Source organism: Chiloscyllium punctatum, chromosome 26 (genome assembly GCF_047496795.1).
Source record: "Chiloscyllium punctatum isolate Juve2018m chromosome 26, sChiPun1.3, whole genome shotgun sequence".
NCBI lineage: Eukaryota > Metazoa > Chordata > Chondrichthyes > Orectolobiformes > Hemiscylliidae > Chiloscyllium > Chiloscyllium punctatum.
Window position 1 is genome coordinate 30,457,170 of NC_092764.1, and position 25,855 is coordinate 30,483,024.

The following is a 25,855-nucleotide window of genomic DNA, read 5'->3' on the forward strand; positions in this document are numbered from 1 at the left end:
GCTACTTGATCTCGTTACTAGTGAGTGCAGTTCACACTGCAGTTCACAGTTTTTTCAGCCACCCCCGAATTTGCAGCCAGACTGAACAAACTTTTACTGAAGAGGGTTTGGTTTTTGCAAAATTACGTTTCTGTAACTGTCGCTCACGGGTGTGCCTGCTACTTCTCGCTTTGCAGCTGGCAAGGTCTGAGTAAGCCCCATCCCTGCTCTGTGTGTGTGTGTGTGTGTGTGTGGGGAAGCTCAGTGTGGGAGGAGTGAGGTGGGAGGTACTCCAGACAGAAGAGAAGAGAGAGTTGATCACCATTAACTCGCTCAGACAGTCCACAGCGGGGAAGACTGTAGATAGAGCTCAAAGGATTCCGGAGACTGGCTCAAACAGTCCACAACCAACACTTTGGAAATAAAGAGCCCTATTATTCAAGAGGACTTACACCTTGGCTAGACCGGCTTGAATTCAGGATTGCAGAACTGACAGGCGAGTACAGTGAAACATCGTCAATTTTTATTTTAAAAAGGATTAAATCACTTTTATTTTCTCTGATTCGGTGAATCTTGACGTCTTCAGACTGCATTTGATCGGAATGATATTTCCAGCCCGTAGATGGAGGTCTCGGTGTGGTTGGGGGTGGGGGGGGGTGGTGGTTATGTTTGTTTGTCTGTCTTCCTTCAGCAGCCAGAAATGCGGCAGGATTTCATTCAAAAATGTTTTAATGAAACATCTATTATTTCAACCGGGCTTTATTAACAGGCATTCAGACCGTCAAACGGACAGGGAGACTTATAAAAACAGACAGTAGCTTCAGAAACCCAGCAACTCTAGCAGGCGTGTGTGGTGAGGAAACAGTTCACATTTGGAGTCTTTTTCAGCGCTATGGAGAGGGGGGGCTGTAGACCCTGTGCAAGAAAATAGGATTCTTTTAGAGGGGCATCACGGTCGGCACTGCCGTGGTGGGCCGATGGGCCTGTTCCTGTGCTGGACTAGCCTGTGCTTGTTCAGTCAAACTGTGGATTTGGGAATATTTCTGATGGAAGCAGCTGGGCTTTCGAAACGTGTTTCCTGCTATTTGAAACCAAGCCGAGTGATGGCGGGGAGGCTGGCAGCTGAAGAGGGAAATGGAACATTTTAGAATGATCCATTTGATAGTGTCAGTTCAGTGGGTAGGTGTAGTGTCTCCAGTTGGTGGTAGATCGATCATTCCTACAATGTTTGGAATAATTTGGAGACAATGTCCCCACATCCGCTAGTGTTCACCTTTTGGGTACGTCATCATTTCGAACTCGGAGCTGACACTTAGTCAACGGTGAGCTCAGAAAATGAACTTGGATCAGGCAAAAACTTTGTACATGATCGCTTCTCCAAATTACTGTACACGAATTGTGGTGGGCAGAGCCCTCTTAGAGTCTCCGTTTGTGAAAACAAGATAAGCTATGAGAAATGATTACTAGCATTTTAACAAATTAATTTTTATTTCTGAGATGGTAAAAATTTATGGACAGATAGCGTATCCCTCCTTTTATATTTGTGTGCAGTGAAATGGAATTCAACTTCATGCAGTCACATTCTCTGTGTGAATGTTTTATCTGCAGAGTATGATCTGCCCCCAATAATTCAAGGTCATGTTTTGTTCCGTAAAATATAAATTATCCGATTAAAGTAACAAGTAATACAACTGAATGAAAATTCAAAGATGAAGAAAATAATTATCATATCTTTTGAATTAAGAAACTTTGACTGAGGTGAGTATCCTGGTGAACAGGGTAAACTCAGGCATTTTGATTTCTGAACATTGAAACTAGAGTACAAGCTGTTCCTAGCCTACACTGCTACTCAATAAGGTTATGACTGATCTAATTGTAGCCTCAATTTATTGTTGCAGCCTACATCCAGTCATTAAAATGGGAGTCAAATGTGAAGGAGATGAGCATCTTAACTGCTCATGAACTGAAAGAGATTTGACACTACAGGCATTCCCAAATATTCTTCCATAAACAGAAGCCCAAAGTCTTCTCTCTGGTTTTCTTGTGCAGGTTTCTGACCCAAGTTTTCATGCCCATTGATAATGCAATGTCAGGGAGAAAAAGATAACAATCAATATTCAATGTTATTGTCACAAATTGTTTGAAGCCACACTGAGTTCCGAATAGTTCAGTTAATATACAACTTATCCAGATGGGCTGGAAATTCCTTGGAATAATTAAAAATTCCCCTTAAATTTGTTGATTGTATGTTGACACTTGATACCGCAAATACAACTGATTATGCACTTTTCACCTTGGGATTGTTAAAATCAGCCTGAGCTCCTTGTTCTAATCTTGGGTTCAGTGTCTTGGAATTTAGATAGCACTTTTGAAGTAGGAAAAGAACCTCCCAATCTTTCTCAGGAGTGTTATCAAATACAGTGTGACACTAAACAGAGATGTGTGGTCTGATGTAAGTGGAAGCAGGTAGCCTTGGTGACAATCTGTCTTATTTTTAAGGAAATGTAACATCAAGATTATGAATAAGCTGTTTCAGCCTCAGTTATGAGTGAGAGACATGAAGGCAACGGCTAGGGAATGAAGTTTGTGGCAAAGACAAAAGGCAATGGCTTTAGTTGTCCCAATATTTATTTGAAGAAAATTCTTACTCATCTTTGTGTGGAAAATCAGAGATGGTAAAGGATCAAGGAAGACAATGGTGGTGACAGAGAGCGGGATGTCATCAGGATTCATGTGAAGCTTGACTTGTGTTTTCAAAATGCACAGTTAAATGTTAGGTGAAAATGGAACTGGGCTTGGCTATGTCCACCTTGATGACTGAGGAAACAAACAACCCTCATAGTTAAAATTAAATCTGAATAATGAGAACCATGGACCTTGAAACCTTATTTGTCAAAAAAAACTATCTTAGATTTAAAATTACAACTGATCTAGCAGCCACTGTCATTTGTGGAAGAATATTCCAAACATCTACCCCCTTTGTGTGTGGAAATACGTCCTAACATCTCTCCTGAACAATCTGGTCCTAAATCTAAGAACTATGCCCCCAAGTGCTATAGTCCCCAACCAATGGAAATAGTTTATCTTTACCTATGCTCTCTTTTCCTGTTAATATTTTGAAAACTTTGATTAGATCACCTCTTAACCTTCTAGTTTGTGGTGAAGACAGGCCTAATTTGTATACATCCTCATAACGTAACTCCTGAAATCTAGGTATCATTCTCGTTAACCGACAGTATACTCCCTTCAAGGCCAGTATGTCCTTCCTCAGGTGTGAGACCCAGATCTGCTCACAGTATTCCAAGTAGGGTCCAGTTGGGGTTTTGTATAACTGCATCGTAACCTCTGCATCCTCATACTCCTATCTAATGAACAGTTGGATGAAGTATCAGGACATATGGCACCATGAGAGTATGCTTTTAGGAAAAAGTGAGGAGGGGGAAGTCAGATTGTTTCATATTCATATATTTATAATGGATTGGAGAAAAGAAAAGTTTGAAATTAACTTTGAATTCCAGTAGCAATTAATGGTTTAAGTTAAATATTCAATTATGTTTAGAAACACATCATATGGATGTTATGGTTAATTAAGATTGAGGAATCTAAACCCATCAGATAACATATTTCATGAGGTAAGATGTGATCGAAACTGATAAAATTAATGAAGAGGTTTCCAGAATTACCTAATTTCTTTAAAAAATGACAGTAAAATAATCAATTACTTAATTTTACTGAATGTTTCATAAAAATAACATTAAGGGGTGAAAATAAAATTACAAACATTTAAGTAACACAAATTCTGACATGAGCATTTACATCAGGTCAATAAATTCTGAGTTTTCTCTCAAAGTAACTTTAATTCTCCTGTTACTGATGGATGGTTGGGTGCATCTGACATGAAGTGACTTTGTGTATGTTACACATGTTAAATTTCGGTGTTTCTTGATTAATGACTTGCACTTGTATTGTTCTGTAAAAATATAAATATCTGCTACAGAGTTTCGTTGAAGTAGTGCCAATCAAAAGAGATTATGCCAAGAAAAAGACTTGCAAAGATCAGCAGAAAATAGGCTTAAGGAAGGTCTTAAATAGATGGGGGTCCTGGTGAGGCAGAGGAGTACAAGGTGCAGAATCTAAGAGCAAGAAGCCAGACAAAAGCAAGCACAATTCAAACAAAAACAAATTGCTGGAAAAACCCTGCAGATCTGGTAGCATTTGTGGAGGGAAAGCAGATTTAACATTTTGGAACCAGTGACCCTTGGTTCTGAAGAAGGGTTTTTGTTTTTTTTATTTTCAGCATCTGCAGTTCTTTTGATTTTTTTTTGTCATTCATGATTGTCTGTGGTGGGGAAAAGGGATTTAATTGTACATAAGAAACCAGAGTTAAAGAACTGCAAAATGAATTAAAGTGAAGTGAAGGCTGAGAGAGACCATGGAATGAATAAGGCATTAAGATGAGAATTCTAACATTAAGGCAGAGTTTTGGGTTGAGGTGAGGTCAACAGGAGATACTGAATTAAAGGCTGACCTGGAAAGCCTGAAGTAGTTGAATCTGGATGTGACAAAACAAGGGTCACAATTTCAACAATGGATATGCAGGTTTACAATCTTGTAGGATTGGAGGTAAGCTATCTTTGTGGCAAAGGGACCCTATGAGGTCAGAAACCTAAGTATGGGTTGGATAGAGCTTCAAAGTTGCAAACATGTCAACCTGGGATAGTGGTCAGGGAGCAAGGTGGAATCAATGGAAAGGGAAAGGAATTTGACATTGGCCGAATGACACCATTTAGTCTTTTTGATTTTAACTTAGGAGAATTCGAGAACTGGATACCAAACAAACAGTCTGCCAACACAGAGGCAGTGGAAGGTTCAAGAATGATGATAATTGGGTGGGGTCAATATTATCAGTACACATACAGAAACTGACCATGTATCTTTGAAAGCAGGTTGTAGATGAGTGGTGACGATTGATCTTTGGCATACATCAGCCACAATAATGAGGAAATAACCCATTTTAAGATGGGCTGTGCATGCAATTGGTAAGAATGGAATTAAATAAGGGCAGTCTTGCTAACCTCAGTATCAAAGGAGAGGCATTGGAGAACTGTGGTATTATTAAGAATAAGAACACATCAAGATGGAATAGCAGACTGTTTTCACTATCTTACCTCTTGCTATATATTGGTAACCCCACAGTGCCCAACTTTACTACAGAAAGCAGTCTGCAAAAAAGTTGTTTTTAGCTTTTAGCAAGTATGTAACTAAAGCAGATACTTTGAATTGCATTTTGCAGTGTTGTATTTTGTGTGAGATCTCTTATCATAGCATCTTGAAAATCCAGTGTGCTTTTTGTACTCCACCCGAGTCAAAGCCCCTGAATGGCCTAGTAAGCCAATCATATCAAGAGCAATTAGGCAGGGCCAATAAATGCTGGTAAAACTAGTGAACTAATGAACAAAGTAAGAAAAAAAATTAATGGTGTAATGTTCAAAAAGGCCTTTTTCCAATGCTATCTATGATACAATTTTTTAAGAGATTGGACTCTAATATGATGAGTGAAAATAAATAATGTTTCCTTTTTTTGATGAGCTTGTGCAGGTATATGAATGGGAGGAGTTTAGAGGGATATGGGCCAAGTGCTGGCAAATGGCACTAGATTGGGTTAGGATATCTAGTTGGCATGGACAAGTTGAACCGAAGGGTCTGTTTGTGTGCTGTATATCTCTATGACTCTATAATTCATTATAATACACAAATTATGAGGAAACTCTTAAAATATTATCTCCAGCAGTGCACAAACCTGATAGCTGCCCAGCTAGGGCTTAGCAGAAATGCGGTGATAAGCATGCAGTAGAAACTCTACATGATGTAATCATAGTCAAAAATTGTGGCACTGGAAAAGCACAGCCGGTCAGGCAACATCCGAGGAGCAGGAGAGTCGACGTTTCGACCATAAGCTTTTCAACAGGAATGATGGAGAGCTTATGCTTGAAACTTTGATTTCCTGCTCCTTGGATGCTGCCTGACTGGCTGTGCTATTCCAGCACCACACCTTTTGACTCTGATCTCCAGCATCTGTCATCCTCACATTCTCCATGATGCAATCATAATCAAAGTATTAGTGATAAACAACTAGTGTCACTTTGGAATTAACAAAGATAAAATATAGAAAAGTTAGCAGGAATTTAACTTTTGCATGTTTTTGTATGCTATAATTGAACAACCTCCTGTGATTATAAAACACAACAATATATACCATCACCTAATCTCCCATCATCAACATCTTACAGTTCAGGTACCACTGACCAAAAGCTTAAATGAGTGAACCATATAAAACCATTGGCGGTAAGAGCAGGACAAAAGCTGGTTATTCTTGTTAAATGACCTTCCTGAAAACTGCTCAAATCCTCCCCTACTAAACAATAGTATTGCTGAATCAGATGGAGTACCTGCCACAAGATTGTATAGCTGCAGCCAAATCAACATTCAAAATCTAGATTGCATCCAAGATCAAGCTGTTTATTCAAGTCGTGCCCTTTGTGGATTCAACCTATCCCTCCTAAGATGACACTCAGTAATTATGGAGAGCATTACCTTCATTGCTGTAGCTTATTATAATTACTTCAAAAGTACCTCCCTCCCTGCGATCCCCACCACATGGAAGAACAGCATCACCTGCAAATTTATCTTCAAGTCCAACACCATCCTGACTTGGAAATATTTATCTGTCCTTCATTGCTTTTGGAAAATATCCTGGAATTCCCTACCAAATGACATTGTGAGAAAATTATCATGACAAGGACTGCAGCACTTCACAGGTCTTTCATTACCTTCCTATTTTCCATGTCATACACCCGTAGAAGTGGAAAATGTATGGTACAGAGAGAGAAAGAGAGAGAGAGACCATTCAGTTCAAGATTTGACCTGAATGATTCGGTCTAATTGATTTTTGATATTGATCTCTAACCTTGGAGGTTACAGTACTTCAAATGCATATTCAAGTGTTCCAGACTCAAACAAACAATCTCTGTGTGGAATTATTTCTTGACGTCCATATCCCTCTCCTATCCTGCTGCCAAATCCTTTAAATTGATGTATTCTGGCTATTGAGCTCTCTTAAGGAAAGCAGATCCTTCCTATCCATTTTATCTATTATAGCTTTTTAATCCTTCATTAATTCTCTTTTCAGCCACTTCCATTATAAAGAAATAACCTATATTGCAAGATTGAATAAAATAAACTTATGTTAAAATATTAACATTTTACAAGCTCTAATGAAAAGTGAGATAAACACTTATGAAAATTTTAATGATAAAAATCTTTTATTAAATCTATACTTGCTTTAGTGTCTAACAGAAGTTTCAATGTTAATTCTAAAACTTATTTGTTCTAAATTCCTTACCCTGTGAATGACATAAAAAGATTCAAACCCTCCTCCCTTACTCAGTAACTGATATATTATTGAGATATGTTGCTGGATTATATAATTGTATGTATGCATTGAGTTGTCATTAGTGATTCTTATTGCCTCATTAAAATTTCTACTCAGTTTCTTCCAAAATTCTGGTCCATAGCTGTCCTTATCAACTGGAAAATAATATGCAGCGCAATATATGCAGTGTGCCCAATTTTGCAATATATATCAGTCCCATCGAATCACTTGAAATCATCTCATTTTTCTCAACATGACAAGAGAAAATTGGCTAAATATTTCAGAGCTTTGTCCAATAAAAGTTGTATTGCGGCTGTGTGTGTATGAGAAAGAGGTGCATTATCTATGTTAGATATGACAGAACTACACACCTGTGACAATCTTTCATTTATCTTCATAGTCCAAATAAAATGTTAATTATTATTCTCAATGAAAAGAATTAAATGATGTCTTTCAGAATTAGTGTTTCAGGTTGTGTTTCTTGGAAAATTATTTGAATAGAACCTAAATGATAAATTTGAGTACAAGTTAAACTCAATGTTGAAGACTGATCATTAACTACAAATTTTGATTTTGAAATTGCATTGAAAGAAGAAAAACAAAATCAAATGTCCTCTTATGTAAATGTACAATTTGTAAGGATTTCTTTATCTGGCTTCAAGTCGATGAGTTAGGCACTGATTACTTGTGTGAAACTTTTCTATATGTTAATTCACTAACCAGGCTTTTTGAATTAACTTCTAAAGGAGTTTGATTGACAGTAAGACAGTCTATTCATACACAGAGCTTGTTGCAGGCTCAGCCCTATCTATTGAGTTATCAAGAGACGCAATGATCTCTGATTGAATTTTGTCATTTTAAAGTATAAGAAGACATATTTTAAAGCAGCCCTGTGTTTACTTACAGACCTTGAGAAGCTAAGTAGTGACACAATGTGAATTCCGCATATCTGTTTATGCAGCTGAGTGATACATATGTATATTAAGGACATCATCTGTATATATTATTTACAATTGTAGCAATAAATCATGAAATATTTAATTTAATATCTGCAAATAGCACTTAGAAATTCACTAGTGAGGGCTGCCAGATCAAGGACTAACTTCCTCAAATTATCAAGACTTCAGCCACCTTCCAATTCTTCTCAGCTGACAATTTCCAGAAATCTACCAGTGAATCACATTCTACCTGCAGTTCTGCCAGATTTTTTTTTTCTCCCCCCAAACAGTACTTCTGAGCGGTAGCACACTACTCACAGTATTGTTTCCTTGTGCTACTGGTGCCTGAGGCCATCCCAATGTTCCTGATCATATACATTTACCACCACCACACCCTTTTTGTCATATTTCAAAATAGTAGTGACCTACCTCCTTGGTATATTTTAATGTCATTTTATTGTTTTCCTTTGTCATTAGGAAGGTAAAGGATAAAAATTAAGTTCAGTTCTAAATGAATATCTGGTATTGATGTCTTACAACGTTTCTCACAATCAATCAATTTTTTTTAAACAAAAAGGATTGTTAATATCAGGCACAATGAAGAATCAGCTTTAAGGGTAGCTTTATGATTTTGGAGCATTGTAATTAGGAGGAGGACTGAGAAATACAGCATAGTATCTCAATTTGAACTGTAATTTGAGCATGGTCTCACATTTAAATCAACCATTAACGCAGCCTCCTCAAATTCCTTGAACTCACCCAATCTTGGGAACTATACCCCACCTTCTATCCCATTCCCCTCCAGAGCCTTTGTGATCACTAAAATGCCATGTCATCTTTCATCAGGCTTCATTCTTGAGTCACTCCAATCATCCCATTTCTCAGTATTAAATGACTCTCAAAATCACAAATGGTGACTATCCCTCTGGTCTTTCTCAATCTGTAGGCTTTCAAATGGTTGATCATACAATTTTACAATTCTCTCTTCTGTCATCCAACAAAGTGGAAGTCCACTCACCTAGTTCCATTCTTATCTATGATTTGCCAGTTAATCACTTGTAATTTCACTGTTACCTCCCCCCACCGAGCCACAAGGACCTGTATGTTTGCATTTATATGCTGTGCCTCGGCAAACTCATTCAAAAGCATGATGTTAGTTTTCACACGTACACTGACAGCACTCAGCTCTACCTCACCATCATCTCTCACAATTCCTTTGCTCTCACTAAATTGTCAGACTAATGCCCAATAGGATAAATTTCTTTCCAATTATATATTGGAAAGGCTGAAGCTATAGTTATTTTGCCATCAGTCCAAACTCCATTCCACAACTACCAACCCTATCTTTTCTTGGCAACCGACCATTTAACCCTGAGATGAGCTTAAGATTGTCTGTTTTCAACTCCATAACATTACTTGAATTCATCCAACCTCAGCTCATATGCTGCTGAAACTGTTTTGTCTTTAATATCATGAGAATATGACTATTGAGTACACTTTTGGTTGGTATTTCTACCCTCTGTAAACTTGAGATAAACCAAAACTCTGCCTAGTTCTTAACATTCATCTATTACCCCTATATTTGCAGATCTACATTGGCTTTTCTTTGCTCCTACAAGGGATGTAGACATTACATGGCTTTGCTGCTCCCCACGTCTGTAATCTCCCCCACCATCATAATCCTCTGAGATATCTGTACTCATTTAATTCTGTTCTCTTAAACATCCCCAATTTCAGTTGTTCTGTCATTGGTGATCATGTCTTCAGCTATCGAAGTTCGAAGATTCAGAAAGACTTCTGTATGCCTCTCTCACCCTTATCTTTCCTTTAAGCCACTCCTTAAAACCACATTCCATGGCTTGATATCTCATTATGTTTCATAACACTCCTGTAAATTGACTTTAAAGTTCTAATTCTGGAATTTACAGAGCCCTTGACATTTTAGAACTGCAATTAGTATCAATCTCTTTCTATCTCAGTATTTTGCAACCAATTATTTCAAAAGATTAGAAAAGTCATTCTTTCAATCTCTGATCATCACATGACTGTTTCATTCAGAGGATAAAAATCATGTTGTTGAAACAGTAAAATATTTTAAATTGTCGAGAGATTTAAAAAACATTCTAGTAGAGTGAATAAATCCCCAGGACCTGATCAGGTTTTTTTAGATTAGATTACTTACAGTGTGGAAACAGGCCCTTCGGCCCAACAGGTCCACACCGCCCCGCCGAAGCGCAACCCACCCATACCCCTACATCTACCTCTTACCTAACACTACGGGCAATTTAGCATGGCCAATTCACCTGACCTGCACATCTTTGGAGTGTGAGAGGAAACCGGAGCACCCGCAGGAAACCCACACAGACACGGGGAGAATGTGTACCCAAGAATTCTGTGGGAAGCGAGAGAAGTGATTGCTGGGCCTCGTGCTGAGATATTTGTATCATTGATAGTCGCAGGTGAGGTGCCGGAAGACTGGAGGTTGGCAAACGTGGTGCCACTGTTTAAGAAAGGCAGTAAAGACAAGCCAGGAAACTATAGACCAATGAGCCTGACCTCGGTGGTGGGCAAGTTGTTGGAGGGAATCCTGAGGGACAGGATGCACATGTATTTGGAAAGGCAAGGACTGATTCAGGATAGTCAACATGGCTTTGTGCGCAGGAAATCATGTCTCACAAACTTGATTGAGTTTTTTGAAGAAGTAACAAAGAAGATTGAAGAGGGCAGAGCAGTAGATGTGATCTACATGGACTTCAGTAAGGCGTTCGACAAGGTTCCCCATGGGAGACTGATTAGCAAGGTTAGATCTCATGGAATACAGGGAGAACTAGCCATTTGGATACAGAACTGGCTCAAAGGTAGAAGACAGAGGGTGGTGGTGGAGGGTTGTTTTTCAGACTGGAGGCCTGTGACCAGTGGAGTGCCACAAGGATCGGTGCTGGGTCCTCTACTTTTTGTCATTTACATAAATGATTTGGATGCGAGCATAAGAGGTATAGTTAGTAAGTTTGCAGATGACACCAAAATTGGAGGTGTAGTGGACAGCGAAGAGGGTTACCTCAGATTACAACAGGATCTGGACCAGATGGCTCAATGGGCTGAAAAGTGTCAGATGGAGTTTAATTCAGATAAATGCGAGGTGCTGCATTTTGGGAAAGCAAATCTTTGCAGGACTTATGCACTTAATGGTCAGGTCCTAGGGAGTGTTGCTGAACAAAGAGACCTTGGAGTGCAGGTTCAGAGCTCCTTGAAAGTGGAGTCGCAGGTAGATAGGATAGTGAAGGTAGCGTTTGATATGCTTTCCTTTATTGGTCAGAGTATTGAGTACAGGAGTTGGGAGGTCATGTTGTGGCTGTACAGGAGACTGGTTAGGCCACTGTTGGAATATTGCATGCAATTCTGGTCTCCTTCCTATCGGAAAGATGTTGTGAAACTTGAAAGGGTTCAGAAAAGATTTACAAGGATGTTGTCAGAGTTGGAGGATCTGAGCTACAGGGAGAGGCTGAACAGGCTGGGGCTGTTTTCCCTGGAGTGTCGGAGGTTGAGGGGTGACCTTATAGAGGTTTACAAAATTATGAGGGGCATGGGTATGATAAATAGACAAAGTCTTTTCCCTGAGATTGGGGAGTCCAGAACTAGGGGGCATAGGTTTAGGGTGAGAGGGGAAAGATATAAAAGATACCTAAGGGGCAACATTTTCACGCAGAGGGTAGTACGTGTATGGAATGTGCTGCCAGAGGAAATGGTGCGGGCTGGTACAATTGCAACATTTAAGAGGCATTTGGATGGGTATATGAATAGGATGGGTGTGGAGGGATATGGGCTGGGTGCTGGCAGGTGTGACTAGATTGGGTTGGGATATCTGGTTGGCATGGACGGGTTCGACTGAAGGGTCTGTTTCTATGCTGTACATCTGTATGACTCTATAACTCTATGATGAATGGGCAGGTGTACATATTTACAAGAACTGAATCATTACTATATGTGAAATTAACAAAATGTTCCTGAAACCAATCCCTATTGATTGAACTATGAATGGCTAGTTTGCCAATAGTGGAGGCACTTCCTATAAATTTTCATTCATTAATATTAAAGGATAGAAAGTCATTAACAGTAGTTTACACTGTTTCTGAGTGAAGAACACAATATTGCACAAAGTTCAGCACTATTTGTGACTCCTCGGATCCTGAAATTGTCCATGTCCAAAAACAATAAGACATGGATATTATCCAGGTTTGGGATGACAAGTGGCAAGTAACATTCATGCCACACAAATGCCAGGCAATGACCATCTCCAATAAGAGATCTAATCATTGCCCCTTGACATTCATTAAAAATACCATCACTGAATCCCCCACTGTCAACATCCTGGGGGTTACCATTGACCAGAAACCAAACTGGACTCATCATATAAATAAAGTGGCTATGAAAGCAGATCACAGGCAAGGAATACGGTGGTGAGTAACTCACCTCCAGACTCCTCAAAGACTATCCATCATCTACAAGGCACAAGTCTTATGCAACAGTGTGTACTGTCTACAAGATGCATTGCAAAAATTCACAAAGATTCTTAGGCAGCATCTTCCAAACCCACAATCACTTCCATCCAGAAGGACAAGGGCAACAGATACACAGGAATACCACTAACTAAAAGTTCTCCATGACACACACAATTGTGACTTAGAATTATTGCCATACCTTTTTAGTGTCGCTGGGTCAAAATCCTGGAATTCTCTACAAAAGTATATGGACTGCAATGGTTCAAGAAGTGGAGGTGCCAGTGTTTGACTGGGGTGGACATATACTGGATTAGTGGTGCTGGAAGAGCACAGCAGTTCAGGCAGCATCCAACGAGCAGCGAAATCAACGTTTCGGGCAAAAGCCCTTCATCAGGAATAAAGGCAGTGAGCCTGAAGCATGGAAAGATAAGCTAGAGGAGGGTGGGGGTGGGGAGAGAGTAGCATAGAGTACAATGGGTGAAGAGCTTCAGAGCAGAGGAAATGACCTGGGAGTTGCAGTGGGAGAGGGACTCCCTGAGATTCTTGTAGAGAGAGGAGGAAAACTTCTTCAAGGCAGGCATCCTTGCAAGAGGATTCGCAGTAGGGTTAAAATCAACAAGATAAAAACAATGACTGCAGATGCTGAAAATCAAATACTGGATTAGTGGTGCTGGAAGAGCACAGCAGTTCAGGCAGCATCCAACGAGCAGCAAAATCAACGTTTCGAGCAAAAGCACTTCATCAGGAATAAAGGCAGTGAGCCTGAAGCATGGAAAGATAAGCTAGAGGAGGGTGGGGGTGGGGAGAGAGTAGCATAGAGTACAATGGGTGAAGAGCTTCAGAGCAGAGGAAATGACCTGGGAGTTGCAGTGGGAGAGGGACTCCCTGAGATTCCTCTTGCAAGGATGCCTGCCTTGAAGAAGTTTTCCTCCTTGTAGAGAGAGGAGGAAAACTTCTTCAAGGCAGGCATCCTTGCAAGAGGATTTGTTAAAATTCACATGACACCAGGTTATAGTTCAACAGGTTTATTAGCTTTCAGAGTGCTGCTCCTTTATCAGGTAGTTAATGGAGTATGACTATAGGACACAGAATTTACAGCAAAAGATCATAGTGTCATACATTGATGCGATATATTGAACAAACCTCAGTTGCTGTTAAGTTTTCCATCTTTTAGAATGGGCTTTAGTTTTTTAATTCATTAATATGTAAATCCCAGAACTTCTTTGAAGTCACATTCCTAAGATAATGTAAGGCTTTATTTTAGAAAGATGACATCTCAGCTCAAACAGTGCATTAAAGGTGTGAGGTCAGAGTCTCTATGTATTCCAGTCTTACCTGACAAAGGAACAGCGCTCCAAAACCTTAGTGCTTCCAAATAAACCTGTTGGACTATTACCTGGTGTCATGTGATTTTTAAAGTGGTTCAAGAAGGCAGCTCACCATCACCTTCTCATGAGCAAGTAAGGATGGGAATAAATGCAGGCTAGCCAGTGATGCCCATGTCTCACGAGTGAATAAAAAAATTCCCTGCATGCAAGGTGATGGCAAGAATCTTCAGAAAAATGTTGCCTACTGTGATATTTTGCTGCTGAAGTAAACTAGCTTCTTCAAGGCTATAAGTTCTTACAGCATGAGGATCGACAGGATGACATTTCCTATTACCTGGGTGGAGATGTATCTGCCTTCAATGTTCACCCCTGTGTTTAGCAAGACTTGTGAGGTCAGTGGAGTTTGTGTTAGTGGTGTACTCAACAAATCTTTCATGCTCTTCACCTTCCATAAGTGGATAAAAATTCTAAGAGAAAGCTTCAGGGTAGGGAAGAGGTTGGAGAAGAGTTGTACCCACCCTAAAGAAAATTGAACTTGCTTCCATGGCTTTTTTTTAAGGGTGCTGATGCAATCCTGGCTTCAATCCCCGATGTGTCCACAATCCATGATGTGTCTGAGCAATCTATTTTCATTACCTATGATAGACTGTAACCCTAGAGTTCACTCCAGAAGTGATAACCATGAGACCACTGACGTGAAAATTGATTCTTCTGACCCAATTTATGATTAGGTGAATTGATAAAAAGATCACTTGAGAAACTGCAAAAGTGGGCAGAACTGCAGATATTTTGGACTGCAGGACAATTCCTATCAAACCTTTGTCTCCATTTGCTTTTTTTTTACCTTTCCCTCAGCTATGACACTGAAACACTGACTTTTCTTAACATCCCAAAGTTTGTGGGATATAAAAAAATAAAGTTTCAAACTTCAATTATAGCCTCAACTTTAATCCATTCAATCCTGATTTTATTGGTGCTGGGACAGGTTCAGATGACCAATCTGCTTTCATAAGGCTGTGTGCCTCATATATTGTAACTTCACTTTAAATACAACGGGATACCTAGCATCAAATGGAGATGAGAATGATTGATTGTGTTGAGGGGTAAGTGCTTTTCCATCACTGCTTATGGATCAGTGGGAGCAGCAATATGTTTCCTTAACTAGTCCTGAAGCTAACTTGGTTTTTTTTCCTGTGATTGACACCCTCCACTCCACCCTCCGCTCAAAAATTTACTGACCCTCCAACTCTGCCCCTGACACTCGCTACAAGCCCCATTTTACAATTTCCACTCAGTTGTAGGAAAATATGTGAGGTTGGGATGATAAAGTGGGGATTCTTTGCCTGACAGGGAGTTGGATTTGTTAATCTGGCTGGTTCCAGGCAAGAAACCTGAAACGGTATGGATATTGCAGAGTTAAATTTCACAATTCCCATCCCTCACCAATTCCAATCTGGTCTGTAAATTCAGCACCTGCAAAAACCACATCTGTAATCAATAATAATTGTTTTGTAGGTGCTATTACCTGTAAGAAACCTCATACCTGCTGCAAATGTTGGAACATTAATAGATGGAAAATCTTGATCTTGTCATTTCTGCTTAAGTGCAGCCTCCACATGGTTCCCCTATTTGAATGTCCTGTGGGATTAAATCCAATAAGTATTGCCTCAACCAAGGAAATAAAACTCTGAAGATGGCGTTTTGATCTTCGTACTTTGTGAACCTTGCTTTCCTATCTTATCAATCATTTTATAATTGCGTGGATTTGTGATTGTATAGGTTTTATGAAACCTTAAATATGTTCTTCTATTTTACAGATCAGTACCACATTAGCAACCATCGCTATGGTGAGGCTAACGTTTGTAACTACAAGCATTGCTGTATTTGTGGCTATTCAGACATTTGCTTTAATCGTCATCTACTCCAGACAAAAAGTTCAAATATCTGTGTCTGATAACCAGAATAACAAGGTTCACATTCTCATTCTTTCTTCCTGGAGGTCAGGTTCTTCCTTTGTGGGGCAAGTATTTAGTCAGCACCCTGATGTTTTTTACTTAATGGAGCCTGCCTGGCACGTGTGGGTAAATATGTATCAAAATAATGCAAAGGTCTTGCAAATGGCTGTTCGAGACCTTATACGATCTACATTCTTGTGTGATATGTCAGTATTTAATGCCTACATGGGTGAAAACAGACGCGTGTCTGATTTGTTCCAGTGGGAAGTCAGCAGAGCTCTCTGCTCACCCCCTACATGTGACTATTATAAAAGAACAGATCTCAGCAATGATGAAACATGTAAGAAACATTGCAATATGTCCAAATTTTTTAAAATGGAAGAAGCATGCAAAACGTACAATTATATTGTTGTCAAAGAAGTGAGATTTTTTGAGTTAATGCCACTGTTTCCTCTTCTCGCCGATCCCTCACTGAACCTCAAAATCATCCACCTTGTTAGAGACCCTAGGGCTGTCATGAAATCTCGTGGTAAATCATTACCTGCACTAATGCGAGACAATGGAATTGTTATGGGTGCTAATGGTAAACCCATTGAAAAAGACAAAGCTGAAGCATCAAATTATGAAGTCATGAAAGAAGTTTGCAGAAGTCACATACAGATTCATGAGGCAGCAACCAAGCAAGCTCCAGACTTTCTAAAACAACGCTACATGATGGTGAGGTATGAAGATCTAGTAAGAGATCCACTAAATGAGATATCAACAATGTATAAATTTACGGGTTTAACTTTTACTCCAAAACTTAGATCTTGGATATATAACATCACACATGGAGAAGGAGCTGGATCAGCATTCAAAATAACATCTCGGAATGCTAAAAGCATATCACAGGCATGGAGGACTGAGGTGCCATTTGAAAAGGTTTTAAAAGTACAGGATATCTGTCAGGGAGCCATGAATATTCTTGGATATCGATTAGTCCAGTCTGAACGTGAACAGAAACTATCATCTCTGGATCTTGTCTTACCACTGAGAGAATACAAATTCAGCTGGTTGAGTTCTGCTGAAGACCCATCTTAAATCATGGATGATTTTTGGACATCAAAGAACTTACTTTATATTGTGAATGTCTGCTGTCTTTGATTTAAAACACCCTTCTGAATCTTGTATGAAGTGCACAAGGATTGCTGAATCTTTACACAAAAACTTTTGAGCTGTCATTGCAACATTGCCACTGGCATCAAAAATATGCCAGATCTTTCCATGATATTTTATCTTTTGTGATAAATTAAATTGGTTTCATATTTAGCACTAAGTTAGAAGATATGTACATTAAAAGATGTAATTAATGCCATACTTAGCAGTTAATTTTGCAGTGGGACTATTTAATTCCTGGAAGGTCAGTGCATCTGTGATAAATTCTTTTTAATATGTTTTATTTTAGTTTAATGAGGACAAATTATTCATTTTAATTTTGGGTGATAGGGGCCAGGAAGTAAAGAAGAAAGACGATCCCATTGGTGTTGCATGGATTGTTCTAGATAATGAGATAAACTGTATTTCTGGCAAAAGCGGACACGTGGAAATCAGTGGAACATTCACCAGAATATTTTATGCATAAAATGAATGGGCAGAACATTGTGAGAAATGCACCAGTGCTTTCCCATTGTGTACATCCAACTGAAAAATGTCAGTTAGTTATATATTTTACTTTAAACTTTACAGTTATAAAGGGTTTTATTTTCAAGTAAAGTGTGTGCAGAAACATCAGAAGCATTACAAGACAACTGGCAACAATTCAGAAGAAAAACCTTTATTGTTTGATTATTCTTTTTAATGTAACCACAATAAGGCACCAAGCTCAGAACAACAGGTCATATTTCTACCTTGGATAGCCAATGGAAATTGAATAAACTCTCATATTGACACAGCGCAATCAAAGTAAATCTTTCTCTACTTTGTCCAAAAATGAGCGTTAATCTATTTTTGGAAGAACAATAGATTATAGTGTTATTTCTGTTTTTCATACCCATCATTCTTGTTGACTATCAAAATTGAATAGCAACAGAAATCTTGATATTATCCTTTCCATTGGCTAAACTGTACTAGTCAAATTGCTTCAGATCTAATTGGTGCAGGTTCATGAGAGAATTTAATTTGTTAAGCTATTTACATTGAACACTAATTGTTCACTGGGTTTTCCCACATCTCTGTACACAGCCAGTCACATGTACTTGCTGAAGCATATACACCCACATAATGGGCAAATTGTTGTGTTCTTGATTTATGATGGTATTGTAGTCACTTGGCACCAGCGTTTCTACAATGTTTGCACTCAGAATTCAGAGTATACCAATTCTTTTTGGCTTACAATTAACAAGTAATTATGAGTTATTAAAAATATGGGGAAAATGAGTTTTTTGTCTCTTTGCATGTCATACTGCTGTTTTCAATCTGGACATTTTGTCTGATACCTTAAGCATTATTCCTTTAAATCTTCTATGAATTGCAATTATGAAGCAGTTAAATGCTTGAAGTAGCACTTGCAAGATAAAACTTATTGATGCTTCTACTAGCAACAAATTGGATTTAAACAGAACTTGTATCACAGAAAAAATTCTAAAGGGGAGAAACAGATGCCTGGGCAAGAGCTAAGGGAGATAACAAAAACAGCAAGATGGACAATATCCAGCTTGGAGTGATAAATGACAAGTAGCATTCATGCCACACAAGAGTCAGGCAATGACCATTTTCAACATGAGAATTAACGATTCCCATTTGGCATATAATAGCTGTACCATCACTGCATCTCCCGCAGTTAACATCTTGCAGGTTACCATTGACCAGACACTGAACTAGATCAGTCATACAAATACTATAGCTACGACAGCAGTCAGAAACTCAGAATTTTGTAGCAGGTTACTCACCTTCTATCTTCTTAATGCCTTTCCACAACCTACAAGGCACAAGTCAGGAATGTATTAGAATTCTGAAATAAAGTAAAGAATGCTGGAGATCTGAAACAAACAAACAGCTTGTTGATAGCACGGCTACCTGACAGCACCAGGGACCTGGGTTTGATTCCAGCCTTGGGTGACAGTCTGTGTGGAGTTTGCACATTCTTCATATCTGCTGGGTTATCTGCAGGCTGCTCTGGTTTTCTTCCACAGTCCATGGTGTGCAGGTTAGGTGGATTGGCCACGCTAAATTGCTCAATAGTGTGCAGGGATGTATAGGTGAGGTGGATTAGCCATGGGAAATGTGGGGTTATGGTGATAGGGTGAGCTTCTGGGTGGGGGTACCCTTCAGAAGGTTGGTGCAGACTTGATGGGCTAAGTGGCCTGTTTCCACAGTGTAGGGATTCTGGCTAATCCAACATCCCTTTTCCTGCATTTTCCCCATAATTCTTGATTAAAAATCTCTCAGCTGTAAATATACACAAGGACTTTGCTCTCAGTGGCAAGGTGTTCCAAAGATTCTTAATCCTCAGAAGAGAAATTCTTTCTCATCTCATCTTAAAATGGAATCCCTTTATTCTGAAACTATGCCTTCTGGTTCTAGACTCTCTGAAAAGGGGATGCAATCTTTCAGCATTTACCCTGTCAAGCCCCCTAAGAGTCCTGTATGTTCAATGAAATCACCTCTCATTTTTTCTAGATTCAGTGATGAGTCCTTACCTATTTTGACAATCCCTCCATACCAGGGATCATTCTTGTGAACCTTCTCTTATTTGCCTCCAATGAAACAAAAGATATTTTTTAAAAGGGCACCAAAACTGCTCACAGTACTCCAGTTGTGATCTCACCAGCACCTTCCCGATTCATATGCTATACCCCTTTGAAATAAGAGCTAACATTCCGTTAGCCTTCCTGATTATCTGCTGTACTTGTGTGCTGGCTTTCTGTGTCTTGAGCACAAGTACCTATCCCACTCCCACCACCCACCCCCCCGCCCCCCCCCCCCCCACCCCCCACCACCAAACCTTTGTGTGGCAGCCTTGTGCAGTTTCTCTCTATTTAAATAATTCAGATTTTTTTTTGTTCTCCCTTTCACGTTTTCCCATACTGTAGTTAATTTGACAACATTTTTTCAACTTATTTAATTTCTCAATATTTCTCTGTGAACTATTTGTATTCCTCTCACAATTTGCCTTTCCACATATTTTTGTGTCATCTGCAGATTTGGCTACAATATATTCACTTCCTTGATCCGCAATATATATTGTAAACAGTCATGGTCCCAGCACTGATCCCTGTGGAACCCTACTGGTGCCAGGTTGTCAACCTGAAAAAGAACCCTTTATCCCCCACTTGATGATTCCTACTCATTAGCCAATTCATTATCCACATCACTCTTGAACTGAATGTTAATTTTTATCAAGGTTATGATCACGACTCTCTAGGGACCTTTTACCCAGACGTCTTTTATTAAACCTGCCTCATTACCAATAATGAGATCCAAGGTAGCTTGTTCCCTGGTTGCCTCCATGACATACTGCTCGAGGAAACAATCCTGGATGCACTGTATGAATTTGTTGTTGTAGCTACCCTCTGAACAGTAAAGGAATTAAGAGTTATGGTGAGCAGGCAGGTAAGTGTAGCTGAGTCCACAAAAAGGTCAGCCATGATCTTATTGAATAGGGGAGCAGGCTTGACAGGCTAGATGGCCTACTCTCATTCCTATTTCTTATGTTCTTATGTTCTTTCCAATTTTATTAACCCAATCAACATGAAGAGTAAAGTCGCTGTCAATTATTGTGTTTTCTTTTTAATGCGTTCTTACTATTTATTGATTGATAGCTTTTCCAACAGAAAGGTTGATGTTTGGGTTCTGAACATTACTCTTACCATGTCTTAATTTCCTTGTTTTTTTTAACCTGTGCTCAAATGGACTCTACATCATTTGAGCCGAGATTGTCTTTCACAACTGTCATCATTTCATTTCTTACTGACATTGTTAGCTCATCACCTTTTCCATCTCTTTTATTTTTCTGAAAAGTTAAATATCCTTGAATGTTTTAGAGTCATACCTCCTTGTGACCATGTTTCCATAATAGCTTGACAGCATTTTGATTTCACTGATCATGGAATTTCTACAACGCAGATAGAGGCTATTAGGTTCATTGACTCTGTACCAACCTTCTAAAAAGAGTATCTCACCCTAACCCCATAACTCCACACTTACCATATTAACCCACCAAATCTGCACATTTTTGGACTGTGGGAGGAAACCCATGCAAACACGGGGAAAACATGCAAATTCCACAATCACCCAAGGCTAGAATCAAACCCAAGTCCCTGGTGCTGTGAGTGCTAAATACTTTACCACCTTGCAATTCCAATTTATCTCAATTTGCACTATTAGTTTGTCTAAATTTTTTGGAATGATTTATGCATTTAAATATGACTGTTGTTCTATTATTGAATTTTCCCACTCTTTTATGCTTCCTTGGTAAAATATGACATTCACATATTCTGTCCCTTTTTACATTTTGGTTACAATCAGCTCCATCACTAACCTGCTATCCTATCTTCTATTATCATTGATTTTCTTATTTTCCATATAGTTGAACCTATCCCCCATTATTTTGTTTAAAACTCAATATCCATCAACACATGGCTTGGAGTGGGTGGACGCTAGGAAATTGTTTCCGTTAGGTGAGGAAACTAGGACCCGTGGACACAGCTTTAGAATTAGAGGGGGTAAATTCAGAACAGAAATGCGGAGACATTTCTTCAACCAGAGAGTGGTGGGCCTGTGGAATTCATTGCCGCAGAGTGCAGTGGAGGCTGGGACGCTAAATGTCTTCAAGGCAGAAATTGATAATTTCTTGAAGTCACAAGGAATTAAGGGCTACGGGGAGAATGCGGGTAAGTGGGGTTTAAATGCCCATCAGCCATGATTGAATGGCGGAGTGGACTCGATGGGCCGAATGGCCTTACTTCCGCTCCTATGTCTTATGGTCTTATCCAGCCGAATGGCCTTACTTCCGCTCCTATGTCTTATGGTCTTATCCAGCCCTAGTCATGTGAATCACCAGAACTCTGATCCCAGCATGATTTAGGTGGAGCTTGTCCCATTGAAGCAGCTCTCTTCTTCCCCAGTACTGGTGCCAATGTCCCAATAATTCAAACCTGTTTGACTCACACCAATCTTTGGGACATGCACTTACCTCTTTAATCTGATTGACCCTGTGCCAGTTACCATATGCTCAGGTAGTAATCCAGAGATCATTGCCTTTGTGGTTCTATTTTTTAATTTAGCCCCTAGCTGTTCATATTCCATCAACAGAACCTCTTTCCTCTTTCTAACTGTATCACTGGTACCTACAAAAACTGGATCTTTCCCCTCCCACTCCAAATTTGGGGCGGTATGGTGGCTCAGTGGTTAGCACTGCTGCCTCACAGTGCCAGGGACCCGGGTTCGATTCCAGCCTTGGACAACTGTCTGTGTGGAGTTTGCACGTTCTCCCCATGTCTGCGTGGGTTTCCTCCCAGAGTCCACGATGTGCAGATCAGGTTAATTGACCCTACTAAATTGTCCATAGTGTTAGGTGCATTAGTCAGAGGGAAATAGGTCTGTGTGGGTTACTCTTCGGAGGGTCACTGTGGACTTGTTGGGCCGAAGGGCCTGTTTTCACACTGTAGGGAATCTAATCTAATCAAGTTCCCCAGATATTCTGAACCTGGGCACCAGGTAGGTAACACAGTCTTTGGGACTGTCAATCCTGACCACAGAGAACAGTTTTTATTCTGTTAATTATACTATCCCTGATTACAACTGCATTTCTGTTTTCTCCTCACTTTTGAATAGTTTGCTGTACCATGCTGCTATGGTCAGTTTGCTCATTCTCCCTATAGGAGAAAGTGAGGACTGCAGATGCTGGAGATCAGAGCTGAAAATGTGTTGCTGGAAAAGTGCAGCAGGTCAGGCAGCATCCAAGGAACAGGAGAATCGACGTTTCGGGCATAAGTCCTTCCTGAAGAAGGGCTTATGCCCGAAACGTCGATTCTCCTGTTCCTTGGATGCTGCCTGACCTGCTGCGCTTTTCCAGCAACACATTTTCAGCTCATTCTCCCTATAGCCCACAAAGGGAGCAAGAATCTCAAACCTGTTAGATAAGTACAAGGGCTAAGGCTGCTTCAGTGCCATTTTTCTGGATCCCTGTACTTGCCTGGCTATAGATACACTCTTCTGTTCCTGATCACTGACCAAATTCAAAGTAGATAATCTAAGGGGGTGTGTCTGCATCCTGATACATCCTGGTAACTCTCTCCTTCCTGTTGTGTTGCAATACACAAAGCTCAGACTCCAGATCATCAATTCTGAGCTGGAGTTCCTCAAGGAGCCAAGACTTCTTCTGTGTTATCCAAAATGATGGCTGAAGGATCCGCTTCTGAATTTTCAAATTCTGATTCTTTCTTCAATTATTCATGTTCCACGCCCTATTTCTTTTACTACTGTAAGTAAAATTTTCTGCTGGTTTTCCTCCCGACGGTAATAACTCTTTAATCTCACTGATTGTTCCTCTGGAATACTCAGTACAGAATTAGCATAGTTGAATTTCTTTTTAATTTGTACGGTCCAATGAACCTTGCTTTTCATGGTTCCCCAGAGACAGGTAACAATGATATTTGAAACCTTGACCTTTTTATCTATCATAGTTTTCATTGTTTGTTGAGCAAGGTTCAAATGCTTTTTGGCCAATTTGCATACCTTGATTAGTTTCTCTCAAATGCAAAACACAGATAGAAAGCATAGTCTCTGAGCATTGATTTATAAATTTCTTATCAATCAATTTGTATAAACCTCTCACTTCATATCTGGAAATTCCTTTAACACAATCTTTAGGACATTTATGACAGTCAGTTTTAATCTTTAAAGCTTTATGCTATCTTTCTAATGCACCTTGCGATTGTGGATCTAAGCAGAAGATGCAAGTTTTTTTTCTGCCCAAACTAGTAATCATTTCCATGAATATTTAAGACATAAAATTTGAACCCAGAATTAACGGTACTTTAAAAAAAAATCATGCCAGTAAAAGTTGATATAATTTTTCTCCGACTGTACTTGCAAGGAATTTCCTCAAAGGTGTTGCTTCAGGCATAGGGAAACATTAATAATTACGAAAAAAATATTGATTCCTGGATTTAATGATTTACAAGATAGGCAATGGCAAACTTTCAAAGTGTGCATGGTTCATTTCTGTCTGGCACAAAGATAAAATGGGAAACCACCTGACGATGGCTAACAAAGGAAGTTATGGAAAGTATTAGATTCAAGGGAGAAGCATACAAATCGGCTAAAAACAACAGTAACCTGACCTTGGGAGCAGTGTGGATTCAGCAGAGGAGGACAAAGGGATTAATTAAGAGGGGAGAAACAGAGTACAAGTGTAAGTTTGCAGGAAGCACACAAACTGATTGTTAAAAACTTCTACAGGTATGTGAAGAGATAAATGACTAGTGAAGACAAATGCAAGTCCCTTACAATCAAAAACAGGACAAGTTATGATGGGAAACAAAGAGATAGCAGAACAACTAAATATATATCTTAACTATCTTCACAAAAGGAGAAGACAAGTAACGCCCAAAATGTTTTGGAGAACATAAGGTTTAGTGACAGGGAGGAAAAGAAGGAAATCAATAAGTGGTGTTAGGGAAATTGGTGGGATTAAACCGAGAGCCCTACAATCTACACTTCAGAATACTAAAGGAAGTGAACCAAAAAATAGTGAATGCATCATCAGTGGTCATCTCCAAGATTCTTTAGACTGTGAAACAGTTCATATAGACCGAAGGGTAGCTAATGTAACCCCACTATTTAAAAAAGGAAGTTGAGAGAAAATGCGGAATTGTAGACCGGTTAACGTGACTTTAGTAGTGGGGACCAATATAGATTCCATTATGAAAGATTTAACAGTTGAGCACTTGAAAAACATTGACAGGATTGGGCAGGGTCAGCATGGATTTTTTTTTTCATTCACTTGTGGGATGTGGGTGTTTTTGGCTGGCCAGCATTTATTCAGCATTTTGAAAAGGTGGTGAGCTACCTTCTTGAACCGCTGTGCTGTAGGTAGCCCCACAATGTTGACAGTGAAAAAATGATGATATGCTTCCAAGTCAGGCTGGCTTGGAGAGAACTTGCAGATGGTGGTGGTGTTCCCATGAACTACTGTCCTTGACCTTCTAGTTGGAAGTGATTGTGGGTTTAGAAGACGCTATCATACTTGACAAATCTATTGGATTGTGCGACGATGTAATGAGTGGAGTTGATAAGGTGGAGCCAGTGAATGTGGTTTACTTCAAATTCCAGAAGGTTTTGTAAAATGCCTGACATAAAATATTAGCATGTAAAGTTAGAGGGCATAGGATTGGAGTAGGGTATTGACATAGAGAGAGAACTGGCTGGCAGGCAGGAGACAGAGTAGGAATAAATGTGTTATTTTCCAAGTGGCTGCCAATGATTAGTGGGATACTGCAGAGATCAGTGCTAGGATACCAGATAATGGCAATGTGTATGTTAATGATTCAGATGAGGGAACTAAATGTAATAACTCCAAATCTGCATACTATTCAAAGCTGGGTGGTAGGGTTAATCTGAGGATGATGCACAGATGCTTCAGAGTGCTTCGGACAAGTTGAGTGGATGGACAAATGTGTGACAAATGAACAATAATGTGGATAACTGTGCGGTTATCCAATTTTGTAGCAAAATTAGGAAG

General features: G+C 39.5%; 1 protein-coding gene across 2 annotated transcripts in view; it reads left to right on the forward strand.

Moving 5' to 3' along the window:
* The window catches only part of chst6 (carbohydrate sulfotransferase 6), a 97,809-nt gene extending 79,263 nt beyond the window's left edge, over window positions 1–18,546 (forward strand). The window contains exons 1-2 of one of the 2 annotated variants that reach the window (XM_072596017.1): window positions 279–475; window positions 15,994–18,546. In XM_072596017.1, coding sequence (XP_072452118.1) covers window positions 16,021–17,211 — 1,191 coding nt within the window. In that variant the 5' untranslated portion in view covers window positions 279–475; window positions 15,994–16,020 and the 3' untranslated portion in view covers window positions 17,212–18,546. Of the gene's footprint in view, window positions 1–278; window positions 476–15,993 lie in introns of those variants that run through there. The other variant, XM_072596016.1, reaches the window with a different exon arrangement.
* The last annotated feature ends 7,309 nt before the right edge of the window (window positions 18,547–25,855 follow it).